The sequence below is a fragment of the Pogona vitticeps genome, chromosome 11 (assembly GCF_051106095.1).
Source record: "Pogona vitticeps strain Pit_001003342236 chromosome 11, PviZW2.1, whole genome shotgun sequence".
NCBI classification, from domain to species: domain Eukaryota; kingdom Metazoa; phylum Chordata; class Lepidosauria; order Squamata; family Agamidae; genus Pogona; species Pogona vitticeps.
Genome location: NC_135793.1, coordinates 2,183,514 through 2,199,452, shown reverse-complemented (window position 1 = coordinate 2,199,452; position 15,939 = coordinate 2,183,514). Strand labels below are relative to the sequence as shown.

The following is a 15,939-nucleotide window of genomic DNA, read 5'->3' as shown; positions in this document are numbered from 1 at the left end:
GGGGGGCACAAAACCCGCCCCACCGAGAGGGCCCGTGTGTTTTTATTATCATTATTATTATTTTTGTAGGGGGAGGGTCCGGAACGGGGCGAGGGGCGGAACCTTCCTTCCGGGTCGGAGGGGGCTGGCCGGAGGGGTTTAGGCGCCGCGCACGGCCTGGCCGCCCGGACCCCTTTGGCGGTGGCGCCACCTGCGGCGGCGGCGACTGACAGGAGGGCGGCGGGGACCCAACATGGCGGCGGCCGTGGCAGCCTCCTCAGCCTCCGCCTCAGCAGCCGCTGCCCCCGCCGCCCCCGCCCCGACTCTGGCTCCGGCTCCGGGCTGCGGGCCGTCGCCCTCGTCGCGGTCGGGCGGATGGAAATGCTGATGACGGTCCGGAGACTGGCCTCCATCTGTACCATGGTGAGAAGGGGGGGGGATAGGGGGGAGGAGGAGGGAGGGGGGTGCCCCCGCACCCCCACCCCCCCACCCTATTGGGGGACCACCCCCACCCCCACCTCCACTTTCCTAGGGTGGACCCCTCTGGCTCCCAGGGCAGCCCTGAGCATAACCTGCCTCTTGCTTTTGCCGAAAGAGACGTGCTTGCAAAACACACACACACACACACACACACACACACACACACACACACACACACACGCCTCTTTTGCAAAGAGAGGGGTGCTTGCAAACACACATGTTGTGTATCTCTCTCAGAACAACTGAAGAAAGCAGAAGCTGAAATGTTTTGCTTAAATGCCTCTGTTTGCTAGTCACTATTTTAACTCTGTGTGTGTGTGTGTGTGTGTGTGTGTGTGTGTGTGTGTGTGTGTGTGTGTGTGTGTGTGTGTATATATATATATATATATAGAGAGAGAGAGAGAGAGAGAGTATATACTTCTAAAACAGTGACTCACAAACATACATGGGATTATATACTGTATGTTATGTTCTGTTTTATATGTACGGGATTAGCGATATCGACAGATCCGGAGCAAGTTTAATGTATTCTCGAAGGCTTCCGCAACAACCACCAGAGCAAGTTTGGTTGAAGGGATGCTTCGTTCTCATTGTCTGTTTATATATGAGACTTTTTTTCCCACCAGAGCGATAGAAGAAGTCGGAAGCCGAAACATGCTGGTTAAATATTTCTGTTTATGATGTCCAGCATAAACAAAAAAGCAAAGAAGAAAAAAATGTGGCGGCAGCTTAAAGGCCTCTGTATTTTACTGCGAGCTTTCATGGACAAGTCCACTTCTTCAGACACTTCTGTTTGTCAGTCACTCTTATACATGGGTGTGTGGAAGAACAGGGCCATTTGGATCTTGGCTGTTTCTTTCTCAAGGTCTACAAGACGTCCTTTTGTCAGTGGAAAAGGACAACATGTGCACAACCTGAGTTGAAATGAGTTTCCATTCATAGAAGTGACGACCTTTCGTCAGCTTCTGTATCCCTTGCTAAAATAATTTTAGTTCTGAAAGTATATTTCTGAGTCTGTCTCTCCCTTTTACTTCTGGCTCCCTTAAAGGTTAAAAATATCAGGAGATCTGAAATTAGGGAAATAATGCACTACTCTCCACTACTAAGTGTTCATTTCTTTTGAGGTGGAATTCTCTGAACAGTGTTAGGGCCTTCTTTCTAACTGTTATGTGTACTTGTGGATTTATTTATTTTTGCCTCCTTTGGCTTGGAGGAAGTGTACAGATATCTTTGTCCAGTTTTTAAAACAGAGGAAAGCAAGAGAGGGGTTCACTTTCAGCTTTATCTGGAGCATGCTGATGTCGTCTCAGTAACACATGCTATGGTTTTGTCCAGATTTTAACTACCCAAATTTGAGTGTACGTGGGACTGGCCTTGAATATGGTCTGGGAGCTGCAGTTGTTCCATAACACAGCAGCCAGAAAGCTTGCATAAGCTGGGTGTTTTGAAATGGTGCACCCATAGTGTCCGACTTATATAGGTTGCCGGCTGATTTCTGGGGCCAATTTAAAGTTCAGGTAGTATTCCTTTTTTAAAGGCCTGGACAGTTTGACCCAAGGGCCCCTCTGCAAGTGAACCAATCTGTTTGAGCTTAAACATCAACCTTTGAGGTCTTTTGGCTGGCCTGTGAGTGAGGGTTATGAAATTGACAAGTGTCAGGGGTAGGGTGTTTCCACAACTCTGGAATACCCTCTCCCAGAAGGGTCGCCCTTTTTTGCTCATGGATTTTGAAACAGCTTTTTATTCTAGTCTGCATTTTGTTAATTTTTATGTCCGTTCTTTTGTCTGCTGTTGCTGCTGCTGTCTTTGTTCCTTAAATGATTAATATGTTGAATATTGTTGATTGTATGGTTTCATTATTGAAATAGGTTGTAATCCACTTTGTGGATATTAAAAGCAAGCTTAGATATCTATTAGATGGTAAGAGTGAAATTCCCCAGGGGTTTCTCATCCAAGCACTTACACAGACCCATTTAAGATTCAGTAAGCATGTTGTATTGTATTTCTTCAATCCACACCCTGTGATCCAGTTGTATTCTTTCGCTTATGTACACACCCAGTTTGTAATCAGTTTTCTTCTAGTGATTTTGCTGGCAGTCCCTTGGTAGCAGTGCCAGAGTGCCTGCAGGTTTTCATGTGGCAAGTGTGAATAAAATCTGGCGAAAAGGTTTGCCGTTTAGCAAATGCATTGTCAAATGGCATCTTAACCACCACGACACGGGGCGTACCGTGCACTTTGACCCTTGTGTGATCTTGTGCTGCTCCTATTTGTCACTTGTAGTCACTCCCTAAAAGAGTACCTGCCCACTTACAGGAGTGCTAGACTACATTTCCACCATCCCCAGCCAGCATGGTCCTTGGTCAGACGTGTGGGCAATGAGATTTGTAATCCTGGGTATCCTCAGGAAACCTGCCGGTAAGAATTTCTCCAGGTTTCTGAAGGACTGGTCCTGTCCTCTCCATCCTGTATTGTTCTCCTTCTAGAAGGTGGTTCCCCACTAATAGTGTGTTTTCCTGCAATGCCAAACATAGTTGTGTTGCAGGAAACCCACTGAGCTTAAAAAGGACAGAAGAGTGTTCTGTTTCCTTCTTATTCCCAGGCCTGTCTTATGAAATGAGGTTAGTTGGAATGCATCTGTGTCTGCATCATGTAAAGGCAGATTAGGGCGAGAAGTTGTCGTTGCCTGTTAAGAGGAGGCATGTCTTTTCAAGGGGATCGGAGTCCAGCATGCTGCCATGGCCTAGATCTAATGACACCTCCTGAGATGGTGGATGTGTAGAGGGAACTGTGGAGGGTGCAGAGAAATGTGTTCCCTGCATGGACGGTCAACAAAATGTGCCCTTTCATCACAGAGGAATTCATCTCTAGTTAGGTGAGATCCCACTGCTATAGGAGGAAGGGGTGGGGTCTGTTCTGTGCTCAGGTGGGAACCCCACCTGTACTTCCTTGAGATCCAGCCTGAAGGAAAGGTGGGGTATACTTAAATCAATGAAGAATAATTTTTTGTTTGAAAACAGGAGAGTTCATTTGCCTGCCTTACATCAACTGAGTTAAAGAAGAGAAGAGTTGATAGAAAAATTAAGCTGGTGAAATATTTACACATGTGGGACCAAGGCGCCACATTCTGGGGATACCCCTCACATCTCTAATCACCCCGTTCCAATCCTTCCCATGTCCAATAAAGTGCTCTTGGGTTTTCACCATCTTCTGAGGCAAAGCATTGTTTTTCTCTGTGGCATCTACCTATTCATTCTGCAACCGACCAATGTCATTTTTACTGCTGAATCAGGAATTATTTTTTACTATTTCCATTGGTACAAATCAGAAGGAGGACAGCTCAGGTTGGCAGGGGAAGCTGGGGCCGGTCTTGGTAGCTAAGCAGCTTGAGGGGGTGAGATGATCCGCCACAGATGGCCAAAACATCACCTTCCTCTAAATTTGCAGTGTTTTGCCTGACTAACCATGTGTAAGGCTAGACACCCGTATGATTGAGGGGGGGTACAAAGAAGTCTCTTTCTCTTCTTCACCCCCCCTCCAAAGTGTGACTCTGTTATACTTTGTGGTGCTTTTTTTTTAAAAAAAAAGCCTTCAGGTCCTTAGCATCGTGTGGGGTTGTGTAGTGTGTGGCTTTGTTTTCTCGTTTTGTCCTTGCTTTCCCTCCCTGGTGCTTTTTGTGATTCTCCCTGCTTGCTTTATTTACATCTCATGTTTACATGGCGCTTCTCCTGTCACAGCTATTGGCAAATACTGGCACCCTTTGCTTGCTGGCCTTTGCGAAAAGAAATGCCCCAGCACCACCTCTTGCACCGTGTGTGTTATGTGCTTTCTGAATTGAGCAGAGTCATGCATGTGGGACACAAAAAAAAAAATTAAAGAAGGAGTGTTTTGTGTATTGACTGTTATGATTCAAACTTTGGTGCACTTAATTTCTGGGCTTGGGAATTTAGGAGATGTTGGTCTATTGACTAAGAGGCACTTTTTTTTGCCTGATTTAAGAGAGGAAACAAGCCTTGTGCTTCTGCATAAGTTGTCCCTCTGGGTGTATCTTTGAGTTGCTGAGATGCAGCTGGCATCATCCCATGAGGATGAGTAATTGAAAACAATAGGATCATGCCCATGGCAGAGGAAAGGCGGAACATCTTGTCTCTGCTTGGGAGGATGCATTGTCAGGTCGTGGATTTGTATGGGGATACAATGGACAGCCTTCACGGTGGGTGGATGATTTCATAGGGACCTAGAAAGAAACTTCTTTCTGATGTGTCACTTACAGTTGTCTCCTCGTTCATTGTTTCTTCAAGGAAACGTGTAGGGCAAAGTTCTTCTAACAACTTAATGTGATCCAAAGTGTGTCCCAGTCAGCTCTGATGGTGAGACGTCTGCTTCAGCCCGTTCCCACAATAGCAGCAGCAACAGCGGCAGCACAAAATGCTTCACGTGAAAGACTGGAATTAGGGAGCTTTCAGCACAAAATACAAGGTTCTTCTGCATAAACCACTTCTGCAGATTTTTTTTTTTGCAAAGAAGTGTCAAAATGCCGAAAAGGTTCCGAAACCCCAAGAACCACAACCTGTGAAGATATTTGCAATTTGTGAAGCAAAATAAAAGCAACGCTTTACACCACAAATCTTATGGAAGACACCTGAATCCTTTTAGGCGGTGGCCCTGTGTTTTGCCTGGCAGGAAGCCTCACAGAATCCGGAAGGACCCACTTCCACATCACCATGTGCCCAATTTCCCCTTTGGTCTTGCAGAACAGGGGTGCCCTGCCCTGAAAATACAGTACGTCCTTCCCCAGAGAACCTCTGACTGAGGATCTGAGCAGTTCATTATTGCTCCATTGGACCAAGGGAATGGGAGAGAACAGCTCTGCGGTGGTGGAGCACACTGCTGCCATGCCCAACCTGGGATTGACACGGTTTCCAGTTCCCCCACCCCTCCAGTTTCGGCTCCAGTGTCTTAACGGAGATGAACCCGAGAAAGGTGTGGTTTCACAGCAGGCAGAAGGGATGGGTGTGGCCCGTAGGTTTCTGCCCTGGGGCTTCCCCTGCCTTTTGATGACTCACATTGATGAGAGCTGGTTGTTCTTTTGCATTGTAACTCAATTCCTCTTGCTGACCGGAAGCACCGAAGCACTGATGGTGCATTAAGGCATTGCTTTGCTTCAAACCACACGGTTAAATACAGAATTAAAATAATGTGTTGACGGGGGGGGGGGTAGGAGCATTCCCAACAAAACTGGGCATCGTTTTTTTGCAGAGCTGTCATTGCACATGTACAGAGTGCCTGCGATCCCTCCAGTCAGGGGATGACCTCGGTCTTTCCCCTTTTGTTCCCCTTCAGCTGTACCTCCCACTGCGCCTGCGTCACTCTCCCTGTCTCTGTTCGAGTTCTCAAGCTGTGCATGTGCAATGTTAGAGACACCCTTCAAATCCACAAACACAGCTTGTTTTTTTTGCATCCTCACTTCTGTTTAAATAAAAAACCCAAAACCAAACAAATTGGAAGGACACCAGACTTGCATTTAAGGACTTTGTGTTTTTCCCCTGGAAAAATGAGGGATGGAATTGAAAAGAGTTGGCGTATGAAATATTTTATTTTTGAATGATAAATAAAATGTTTAAGACAAAATGTTCTTATCTGGCCCCCTTTACTGGCCTAAAATATCTAAACATGCTTTGTGTTGGAAGGGAACTCTCCAGTGTTGCAGGACACAGAAGAGGATTTGCTATTTCATCTGAGATTCTGTCAGGTGTACTTGTCCTGCAAGATGATGGCAAGGCCTTTAGATGATGCCGATTCTGACCCCTTGTGTTCCTTGCAGAATTCAGTTTCCTCAGCATGATAGAAAATGGTTTGTTTGGCCAGAAACCAAATTGAGAAAGAAAGAAATGTGCGAAAAGGATAGAGAAGCTGGAATCGGCCCAGGCAGACTGTCAGTTCTTAGACTCTTGTGAAAGAGGTAAAAAATGGAAAAAGCAAAAACTTCTGACGCCTCCCCAAATCAAGCTGATTAAAGAGCTTAGAGGAGCAAAATTAGTACTCAGCGTGGGTTGAGTTTCTTTCTCTTTTTTTCCAGCTCTTCTGAAAACGGATGCTTTTCTGAGTTTGCTGGCTGCTGAGGCAGAGATGAAGGGTGTGTTTACAACGGGTAGTGACTGCAGTTTTGTTCCATTTTAAGTGTCGTAGCTGTGTCCAGTGGAATCCTAGGAGCTGTAGTTTGGTGCAGTGCCGAGATTTTTGTGCCAGGGAACTGTAGTGCTCACCTCTGAGCTGTAGGTATAAATTCTCTGGTGATAACCTCTCTCTCTCGCTCTCTCCTGTTCCTGTATTTTTGCCTGTTTGATTTACATTTTTAGATGCCTTGTCACTGAATCAAGGTCAACGTGCCAAGACTAAACTCCTCAGTTTTCCTTCCCAGCCTCTCTCTTCTTGATGCTCTTCAACCCCATCAACAGCCTCCTCCTTAACAGGCAAAGCGCCTCCATCTTATCTCGGAGCATCGAGAGCAAAAGAGAAATTGAACTCTTAACAAATTTTGTGCAAACTCATAGTTCCTTCAAATGCTGGTTCATTCTCTGGTCACTTTTTGTTTTCTTGCCTTGCTTTTATCCCAGTCTCACCTCTTGCCTTGATCCAAAACGCTAAGATCATTCGGCTTGTCCGCGCGATGCCCTTTCTCAGATCTCTGAATGGCTTTCCATCCAGTTCTGCCCTCATCACAACGCTCCTAGTCCTGTTTTTTTGGAAGCTTTTTATGACTTGTCCTTTTCTGTCTCTCAGCCCCTGTGTCCCATTTATGTCTTTGCCCCGATCTTCACTCTTGAGTGGCCTTGGTCTCCCCTACAGTGAGTCTCCTTTCTCTTGCTCTTCCTGACACCCCCTTTCTTTTCCTTTACATCCCTGTTCAGTTAAATTTTTTCTCTCCCAAGTTTAACTAAGCCTGCTTTGCCCACATGCAGCTGTCCCTCCCCTGTGTCGTCTTTCTCATGGCTGATCGCCCTTCTCTTTGCTTTTCTATTTTGTGACGGCCACTCGGGTCACCCCTTTTATTCCGATGGCTGATTGTAGAGCATCAGGTGCTCTGCATACAGCTGACTCCGTACCAATAAGTCATCGTTTTTCTTCCATCAACTCTAGAATGGGGATAATCATTAGCTTTGTCACCAGAGGAAGAAAAGATAAGTTTTAGACTAAGCACGGGGATCTTCCTCTCACGGCACGCACTGTTTGGGAATTTGGGAGAAATGTGTCAGCCGAGCATGTTCTAATTCCAGGAGTGTTGTTTTGTTTGGGAGGTGATCTGGTATTAACCTTGGAGTAAAAAACTGTTTGAAAAGGGAGAGTCAAGGCTGAGTCATTGGCTGGGGAGGCAGGGGTAGATTTTAGGTCTTGTTTTTTCTTGGCAAACCATCATTTGGGTCAGTTGCCAGAGCATCTATGAGTCGTGTTTAAATTCCTAACGTTGGACCCTGAAAAACCAAATGGTACATTCTAATCTTCCCTTAATTTTGAGAGGTGAACATCCTTAATATGATTAGATGGGGCCATCCAGATGTTTCTCCCCCCCTTTCCTCCCCCCCCCAAGATATTATCTTTCCCACAAGTGGTTTTTATCTTCGATGCATTAGGAAAGCTGGTCCCTTATTTCTGGAGACTTTTGCCCACGGGTCCCTTACAAGACTATTTCAATTGTGTAATGATACGTTGTCAAAAGTGAAAGTTTTAAAACAGTTGGAACACTCACATATGCATATTACGTTGGGTGGTAAACTTTAAACAAACAAGCAAAAAGACCCGTGCATCCCCGAACCAGAAAGCGAACAGAGGATGTGTCTTTAGAGTTTTTACAGAAGAGCTTTTCAAGTGTCCGGGATAATAAATCACTTCTTTCTTTGCCCATGAATGGGTTTAATTGCACTGCAAAATGAAATGTCGCGGTAAGCAATTAAGCTATGAAGGATAGGAGGGTACAAGAAGTTCTCGAGCAGATCAAGTAGGAAAGTAAGCTTCAAAGAATGGGAGGTAGTTTTATTACATTTTGCAGTAATAAAGTAATATGGTGTGTTTGAGAGAAAGAGAGAGAGCAAAAGAGAAGGAGTTGAACCCAGGCCTGGTTTAAATCTGGCCTTCTGGGCTTTTAAGTGCAACAGTGAGTCACTTGGCTGCGATAAGACCCCTCTGGGGCTTGTGAAGTTGGTTTGCATGGAGACCTTATGCAGTCGAGATGTTTTACGAGCCATACGTCATGTTTAGCTGAAATCCCCCTCCTTGGTTGCCTTCCTACACCTGTCCAATAAAGCCCTCTCTCCGATTCCTCCATCTTTGGCCACTGATGGTTTGCTTAATAAGCCCCCGGCTGGCTCGGGCTGGTCTGTCTCCAAAGCGCTTTGGGGGCACTTGCGGGGGAGGTTCACGACTGCAGACGTCAGGCTTGCTTTCAGCTTCTCTATATATGGAGCATTTTGCCGTATGTTGCGTAGGTTTTGGTGTCAGCTTGCTCAGCCATTTTCAGGGAGTCAGGTTCCTTGGCTTTTCTCTCTCAGCCGCCTTTCCGACTCAGAACCTTTCAGGTTCATGGTGGCGGAGTTCCCATCCTCCTCAGCCGGCGTGATGGCTTGCTAAGGACAAGAGGAGTTGTAACCCAAGACATCTCGGAGGCCCCGAGTGGAGGAAGGCAGAGGTGGACGGAAGATCGACGTCAGCCTTCGTGAACCAGTAGAACGACTTTTGTTTTCAGCAAGACCATTTGGCATCAAAACATTATCAATAACGATTGTCAGAGTTGCCCTGGCTTTAAAAAAATCACAAGCGACTCCCACCCTCCTTTATTTTATGTACCCACTTATATTAGGGCAGATTTGTGTCCTGTTGCAGACTGAGAACCTTGAAGTGGCTTGCCCAGGCTCACGTTTATTGCAAAAAAGATGCATGCACATGTGTGCGCACGCCCACACTTATCTGTGTCAAGGATGGGCAGTTTCAACAGGTTGGGGGTGTGTGCAGATTTCCCACCCACCCACCCCCACCTTCACATTCTGCTGTGGATTGCAGCCACCCTGAAATCACCATTTCCTGTCATTCAGAAAAAAACAAATTCAAGAAGTGTCTGAATTGAGTTTAGGAAAATCATAATAAGGTTGCATGGTCGTGGAAACAATACAAGTGCAGGAGTAGGTGATACCTTTAATCAACCATTAAGAATATAAAACAAAACAAAAAACAAATAGTGAGCGTTTGATGATAAATCATCTTCTTCAAGGCTTTGCATCAAGTTCTTGTGGGCCGTTGCAAACTGATGTGCTGTTTTTGATGTCCCAAACTCAACTGGCGGATGGTGGATGGTGGAGAGGCCCGGCAAGCTTCTTCGATGGAAGCCACTGCAGCCGGCGTGTTGGCTTCAAGCTCTTCTTCTTCAGCTAGCCAGTTGGAATTGATGGCCATTGATTAAAATGGAGGCCGATCACAGGCGATCTGGGGCCCTGCAGTACAAATGCATTTGTGTTGAATTGAGTGTTTGTTTGTTGAGGGGGATGAGGGCCTTAGAGACCCCCCCCCAAAGTCTCTGATGTTAAAACCTCTGCTCCAGGAGCAAAATCATCCAGTGACCACTTCGCTCTGTGTTCCCAAAGGTTTTGTCCTTCCTGAGGTGTTGCTTTCCAAGAGACTGTGGCACGTGGTGTTTTACGACTAGTTTTGTCCTAAAGGTACTTAGCTCGCCTCCGCTTCTCGTTTCTGTAGCTTTGCCAGTAAAGAAGGGGGCCTCCTTGCCTCCTGTGGGTATTGATTTTTGTAAATGTATTCCGTCCGCAGAATCTTTTTTAAAGAGAGGGATGCATTTAAGGTTGAAGTGGAAAAAGCTGTGCTTTTCACTTGCGGTGAACAATGGCCTTACGTATCCATTGTCTGAAGTTCTGGAATGATACCGGTGCATTCATGCTGTCTGCAAGAGCAAAAGGGGCCTCGTTTAGAAGAGCAGGGCTTTCTGTGATTAAAATACATATTTCTTAAAATACCATTGTTACATTCATGCACTCTACTTGAAGCAGTTTTAAAGCCGATTAAACCCAAGCATCTTGATAGTTTGGAAGTTGCTGGTCCAAACCAGAGTAGACCCATTGAATCAGTGGGAGTTACAGACGTGTTGACTTAGCATTCATCTGTTGACTCCATGAGTCTTTCTTCCGTTAGGATTAGCAACTGAATATAGGCCAGTAGAGGCGACCTCTTGTGCAATGGCCCATCTCTTTGACAGTGGGAACAGAGAGGAAAACGTTTCCACTGGTGCATTAAGTTTCCTTCTGTAAGGACATGCCTTTCCTTTGGATCCAGGCCATGAACCTTTTGCATTCAATATTTCAACTTATGTACTGTTGATTATGTAGGTTTATTATTGCTTTCACATCTTAAACACACCAATTTAATGAAACATTTGTGCTTCGGGCATGGAAATATTCCTTAGTGTTGTGCGTTTGTATGTTTTAAAGTGGGGGCTTGCTGGGTTTGGATGATGCATATTCCTTTTAAAAATGCTTTTTGAACTATAAATGTTTGCAGAGATTGAAAATGTGAGCTTGGCAGCTTGACAGCTGTGCATGCTGTGTTCCCAGCAAAGATACACCTCAGCGTTTAGATTTGCACATTCTGATGGCAAATCCCAAAACAGAGCGTGTTAAAATGGGAGGGGGAAGAAAAACAGAGACAAGGGAAAGCACAAGCTCTAACAAACAGACCGCTTTCACCACTTGAGGGAGCACTGCTTCTAAGTAAGTGCCAAAGACATGGTTGAGATTGACCCGTAGGCTCTCGGGTTGATTTTATATGAGTGTGAAGTCCCGATTGCCACTGCCCATATGCTCGGGACATCGACAGCCAAGACAGCTGTGTGTACCTCTGTTTCTTGCAGTGTTATGGATAACATACACCCAAGCATGCATCCCAGCCCACTCAGAATTTTGGAACTGAAAAAGCGTTCGTTAAAAACATCCCCTGACTTCTCTTTATAGCTGGCATCTCCCTGCCTAGGCCGTGTCTTTCAAATGTGCATACTTGAAGCAGCAGGAATCCTGGATGTCGTCTTAGATATGGCAGTGGTTCTTGGGGAAGGATTGAGCCTCCGTGCTAAAGTGCACCCTGTGTCTATGGAAATGTCCTGGGTCTCCAAAGGCTGGGGGTGATCTTGTCCAAAACTTGGTTTTGACGGTCGCCAGTAAGCACAGATGGTAATAATGAACTAATGGACCCGTAATTTGACTTGTCCTGTTGTTCTGCCACCCCCCTCCCCTTGGTGGAGATCAGAAGAAAAGATGTGCAAGAGAGGGACTCATCCTGACTTACATAAATGAAACTTGTCTGCCACTCCTGTACTTCTTGGAAATAATGCTCATCTTGGCAGGAATCCCCTTTAACTAGGTTTTAGTAGCTGTTAAAAAAAAGTATGGTTTGCTTTGGTTTTAAATTATTGCTTTTGAACGTGCACGTTCTGTGCTGTAAAACGTACAGATGTTTTCCATAAGGTCCAGAGAATGTTGTCTGAGCATCTGGTGCTGTAGATTGCCAGAGGGTCTGTACTGTTTTATCTGAAATGGTTGTGAGATGCTTTGGGTCTTATTTTGGGGAGAAATATGGAACAGAAGTCCAGGAAATGAAACCAAGGAGGGTGATGCTGAGATCAGTCTTTTGAGTGAGACACCTCCAGGAGTGCATTGTATCAGCAGTGTGTGTGTGTGTGTGATTGTTATTTAATCATTTCTTGTTTTTCTGAGATGCAGGTGAAGTGGAACTTTATTAAAAACAAATCTAATGAGTTTCCTTTTTCTTTTGTTTACCATTGACTGTTTTGTCTTTCCAGGGCGCTAATGCCTCCGCTTTGGAGAAAGAAATAGGTCCAGAGCAGTTTCCCGTGAATGAACATTATTTCGGCTTGGTCAATGTGAGTGGGTTTTTCAATGCTATGTGTGGGTTTGTGCTCAGTCTTCCCTTCCTGCTTCAGTCTTCTAGGTTCTAAAAGGAAAAACGCTTTCACTCTTGAGCATTCTGTTTGTGGGCGATGCTACTGACACAGAATGGAAAGTTGCTCAAACAAATATTCTGAAATCCAGAAACACTTTTAAAAAAAAGATTTGTCTTTATTTCACGAATTGAAACAAAGCAACCTATTTTGGATTTTGAAACATCTATTGCTTTCCCATTTGAGAAAATGCTTTCTTCTAAATAGAAGCGGCACATTAGAGAACAGGTTCGGAGGGGAGTTCAGTGATATGTGCGCAGTTTGATCAAGAAGAAGAATTTAAAAAATCTGTTCATGCCCATCAGGCTGCTTGCCTGAGCAGTGAGAGCTGGCATGGAGTAGTGGTTCACGTGTTGAAATTGGCCTGGGATGTCCCGAGTTCGAACCCCACTAACCCAGGCTCCTCAGTTGACAAAGCTGACAGAGTCAGCCTCACCTACCTCACAGGGTGGTTGTTGTGAGGATGAGGGTGATGAGAGAGAGCCGTGGATACTACCTATAGCTCACTGGAGAAAAGATGGGAAATGCATAGAGTAAATAAATACAGTATTAATATAATACCAGAACTATGAACACACCCAAAATTATGGCTCTTCTCACTTGTTCAGCTGCTGCTGTTTCACTGGCGTCAGTGCTTTCTTTCACTGTTGGACGTGTTTAATTTTAATTTTACACAGCCCCAATGATAAGCTTGGGGCCTCTGGATCTCCATAGTGCTGGGAAGCCCTCTGTTGCCAATGGAGGAAAGCATATAAAGCTCAAGTTAAAGGAAGCCAGATTTCAGTTGAATATCAGGAAAAATGTCCTAACTGTTAGAGCAGTACGACAGTGGAACCAGTGACCTTGGGAGTTGGTGAGTGCTCCAACACTGGAGGCATTCAAGAAAAACTTAAGATAATCACCTGGCAGATCTGCTTTGATGGTATTCCTGCGTTGAGCAGGGGGTTGGACTGGATGGCCTTGTAGGCCCCCTTCCAACTTCACTTTTCTGTGATTCTATGATATAATGTTGCAGGAGTCCTGAGTGGCTTTGGTCACAACCCCTTCCTTCCCACCAGCCTCTCCTCCTCCTCCTCTTGTTGCTTCTCTTGCCTTCAGATGCACAACATATGTGAAACAGCTGCTTCTCCCAGCCTCCGGCCTGTGGCCAGGAGGGCGATGCAAACAGGAAGCAAGAAATGACTGTCGCCTTTGCCCTCCGGGGCATTCTTTCCTCTGCTGAATGCCAGCAACTCGAAGCTGAGTCAGCTTCATCCTCCTGTCCTTAATCTACACTGATGCAGAGGAAGGCCCTGATTCTGTGAGGTTTCTTGGAGCACAGTGTCTGTTTCCTGCTTGTGACTTTCTGGGGGGCATCGTTGTGCTGCTGAGGCCGCAGCCTTTGACTTCCAACCCCACAAAGCCTGTTGCTTCTTGCTCTTAATCCACCCCCCAGGACCTTGGTAGTAGCTGCTTCTTGAGTGATCTCCTGCAGGAGATCCCATGTAACTCCAAGTGTTGGCTTAAGAAGCACAGACTGAATCTGAGCATCTTATCTGCTGAATTGTATTACTAATCTTAAAAAAAAAGAGAGAGAGGAAGAGGTTAAACTGTCTCAATGCAAGCCTTTTGTCAGTGGCATAGGAATTCCCGGTTCCAGAGTGCAGAGTTGTGAAGAGCTTCATTACAGACAGCACAGCCTGCTTATTACAGCTTCTAAAATGTTTACATGAGATATTAAAATATAATTTAATTCCCACAGCGCATATGATTTTATTTCACAGCAGGGCTCACTCTTTAAAGAGTGAGGATATGAAACCCTGGAACTTTGATGACCGATAGTTAATGTTTATGTTTTCCCCGGCAAGATTTCTTTAAAATCATAGAGCATCTAATCTAGACCTCAGTTGAAGATTCCCAGAAGCAGCATTTAGTGGTGGTGGTGGTGGTGGGCTTGCCATTTTGAAGGGAGTGGAGAGCGCATAAGTCAGAACAGCCGCATGCAACGATTTTGCTCCTTGTTGTGTTAGCATGTTCTTCCTTCGGGTGCCTGTGTGCTGGTGATTGTGCTTCCCCTGCAACTAACAGTACTTTGAAGAGTGTGACCCCATCATTTGTTGACCTTGAAACCCCATCCAGCACAGAGGACCCCTGGCCTAGAATCTTAGGTCATACAGAAGCCACTTCTAGGGTGATGGTTCCCAACCTTGCGTCCCCAGATGTTCTTGGACTGCAGCTCCCAGAAATCCTGGCCAGCACAGCTAGCGGTGAAGGCTTCTGGGAGTTGTAGTCCCAGAAAGCTCTGGGGACCCCAGCTTTGGGAACCACTGAAGCACAGCTGATAGTAAAGGCTTTCATTTATTCGACCACCCAGGTGGTCCCCTGCTTCCACCACCACGTTTCGTCCGGAGATGAGGTGGCCCTTTGAAGGAGGGAATTCCGTGAGGTGAGACATTTTGCATGTTCGTCATTCATAACCCCCTTCTCATTTCCCCGTCCCTTTTTTTTCTCGGCTCAGGTCGGCTGCCTGTTTGTGCCGCGTGTAGGCAGGCTTTCCGAGTCGGCGTGCCATAATCCTGTCCTCTTCTTTTTTCCACCCAGTTCGGCAACACCTGCTACTGCAACTCCGTCTTACAGGCCCTTTATTTTTGCCGCCCGTTCCGGGAAAAGGTTCTGGCCTATAAAGTCCAGCCTCGCAAGAAGGAAAGCCTCCTGACCTGCCTCTCAGACCTTTTCAACAGCATCGCCACCCAGAAGAAGAAGGTGGGGGTCATCCCCCCCAAGAAATTTATTTCCCGGCTGAGGAAGGAAAACGGTAACTATCTCTCTGGAGCCACCTTCCCTTCCTCAGCATCATGGCTGGACGAGGGCTTCTTCAGATTTTAGTTTCGCAGCCTGGAAGCGATGGACTCGCTTTCTCCTTCCAGGCATTTCCAACCATGGCAGGGACAGGAGGAAATGGCCTTCGGTGGAGCCCAGCCACAGGCCCATCTTGGCCCAGAGCTGGCCCTGCCTTTCTGATTCAGATTCCAGATTCACGTCCCAAACATGACAGTTTTGCTCCCGTCCTGTTTTGTTTACACGGGCCAGTGGAAAAACCGATGGGCGCTCTGAGGCCAGGAGATCACCATGGTCGTGAAATCTAAATATCTATCCATAGAATGGAAAGCATGTGACACGCGGTGAAAAGCCCAGTCAGTGCTGTGATCTGAGGAAGTTCTGCTGGCTTTCCTTCAGCTGGTCTTGTGTCGCAGATGCCCCATCACTTATGCCAGATCTAAAAGAGGGCTTTAGATTTTCTCCTCTGTGCACCAGCATGATTTCTGTGAACGCCGTCTTGGGTCTAGAAAGGAGGGCCGGCTCTTTCTTACTTAGACGGGCCGTGCTTTTCTGTTCACGGGTTTGGGGAGGGTGGCTCAGTTCGACACTGTGGCGACGAGGCAGGCCCCCCACCCCTCTCAACTACTCTCATAGTTTTGGGAGCCGCGCCAAC

General features: G+C 46.2%; 1 protein-coding gene across 1 annotated transcript in view; it reads left to right on the top strand.

Moving 5' to 3' along the window:
- Positions 1-100: 100 nt before the first annotated feature.
- The window catches only part of LOC110074356 (ubiquitin carboxyl-terminal hydrolase 12), a 22,297-nt gene continuing 6,458 nt past the window's right edge, over positions 101-15,939 (top strand). The window contains exons 1-3 of the mRNA XM_072981494.2: positions 101-402; positions 12,309-12,389; positions 15,048-15,261. Coding sequence (XP_072837595.1) covers positions 355-402; positions 12,309-12,389; positions 15,048-15,261 — 343 coding nt within the window. The 5' untranslated portion in view covers positions 101-354. The remainder of the gene's footprint in view (positions 403-12,308; positions 12,390-15,047; positions 15,262-15,939) is intronic.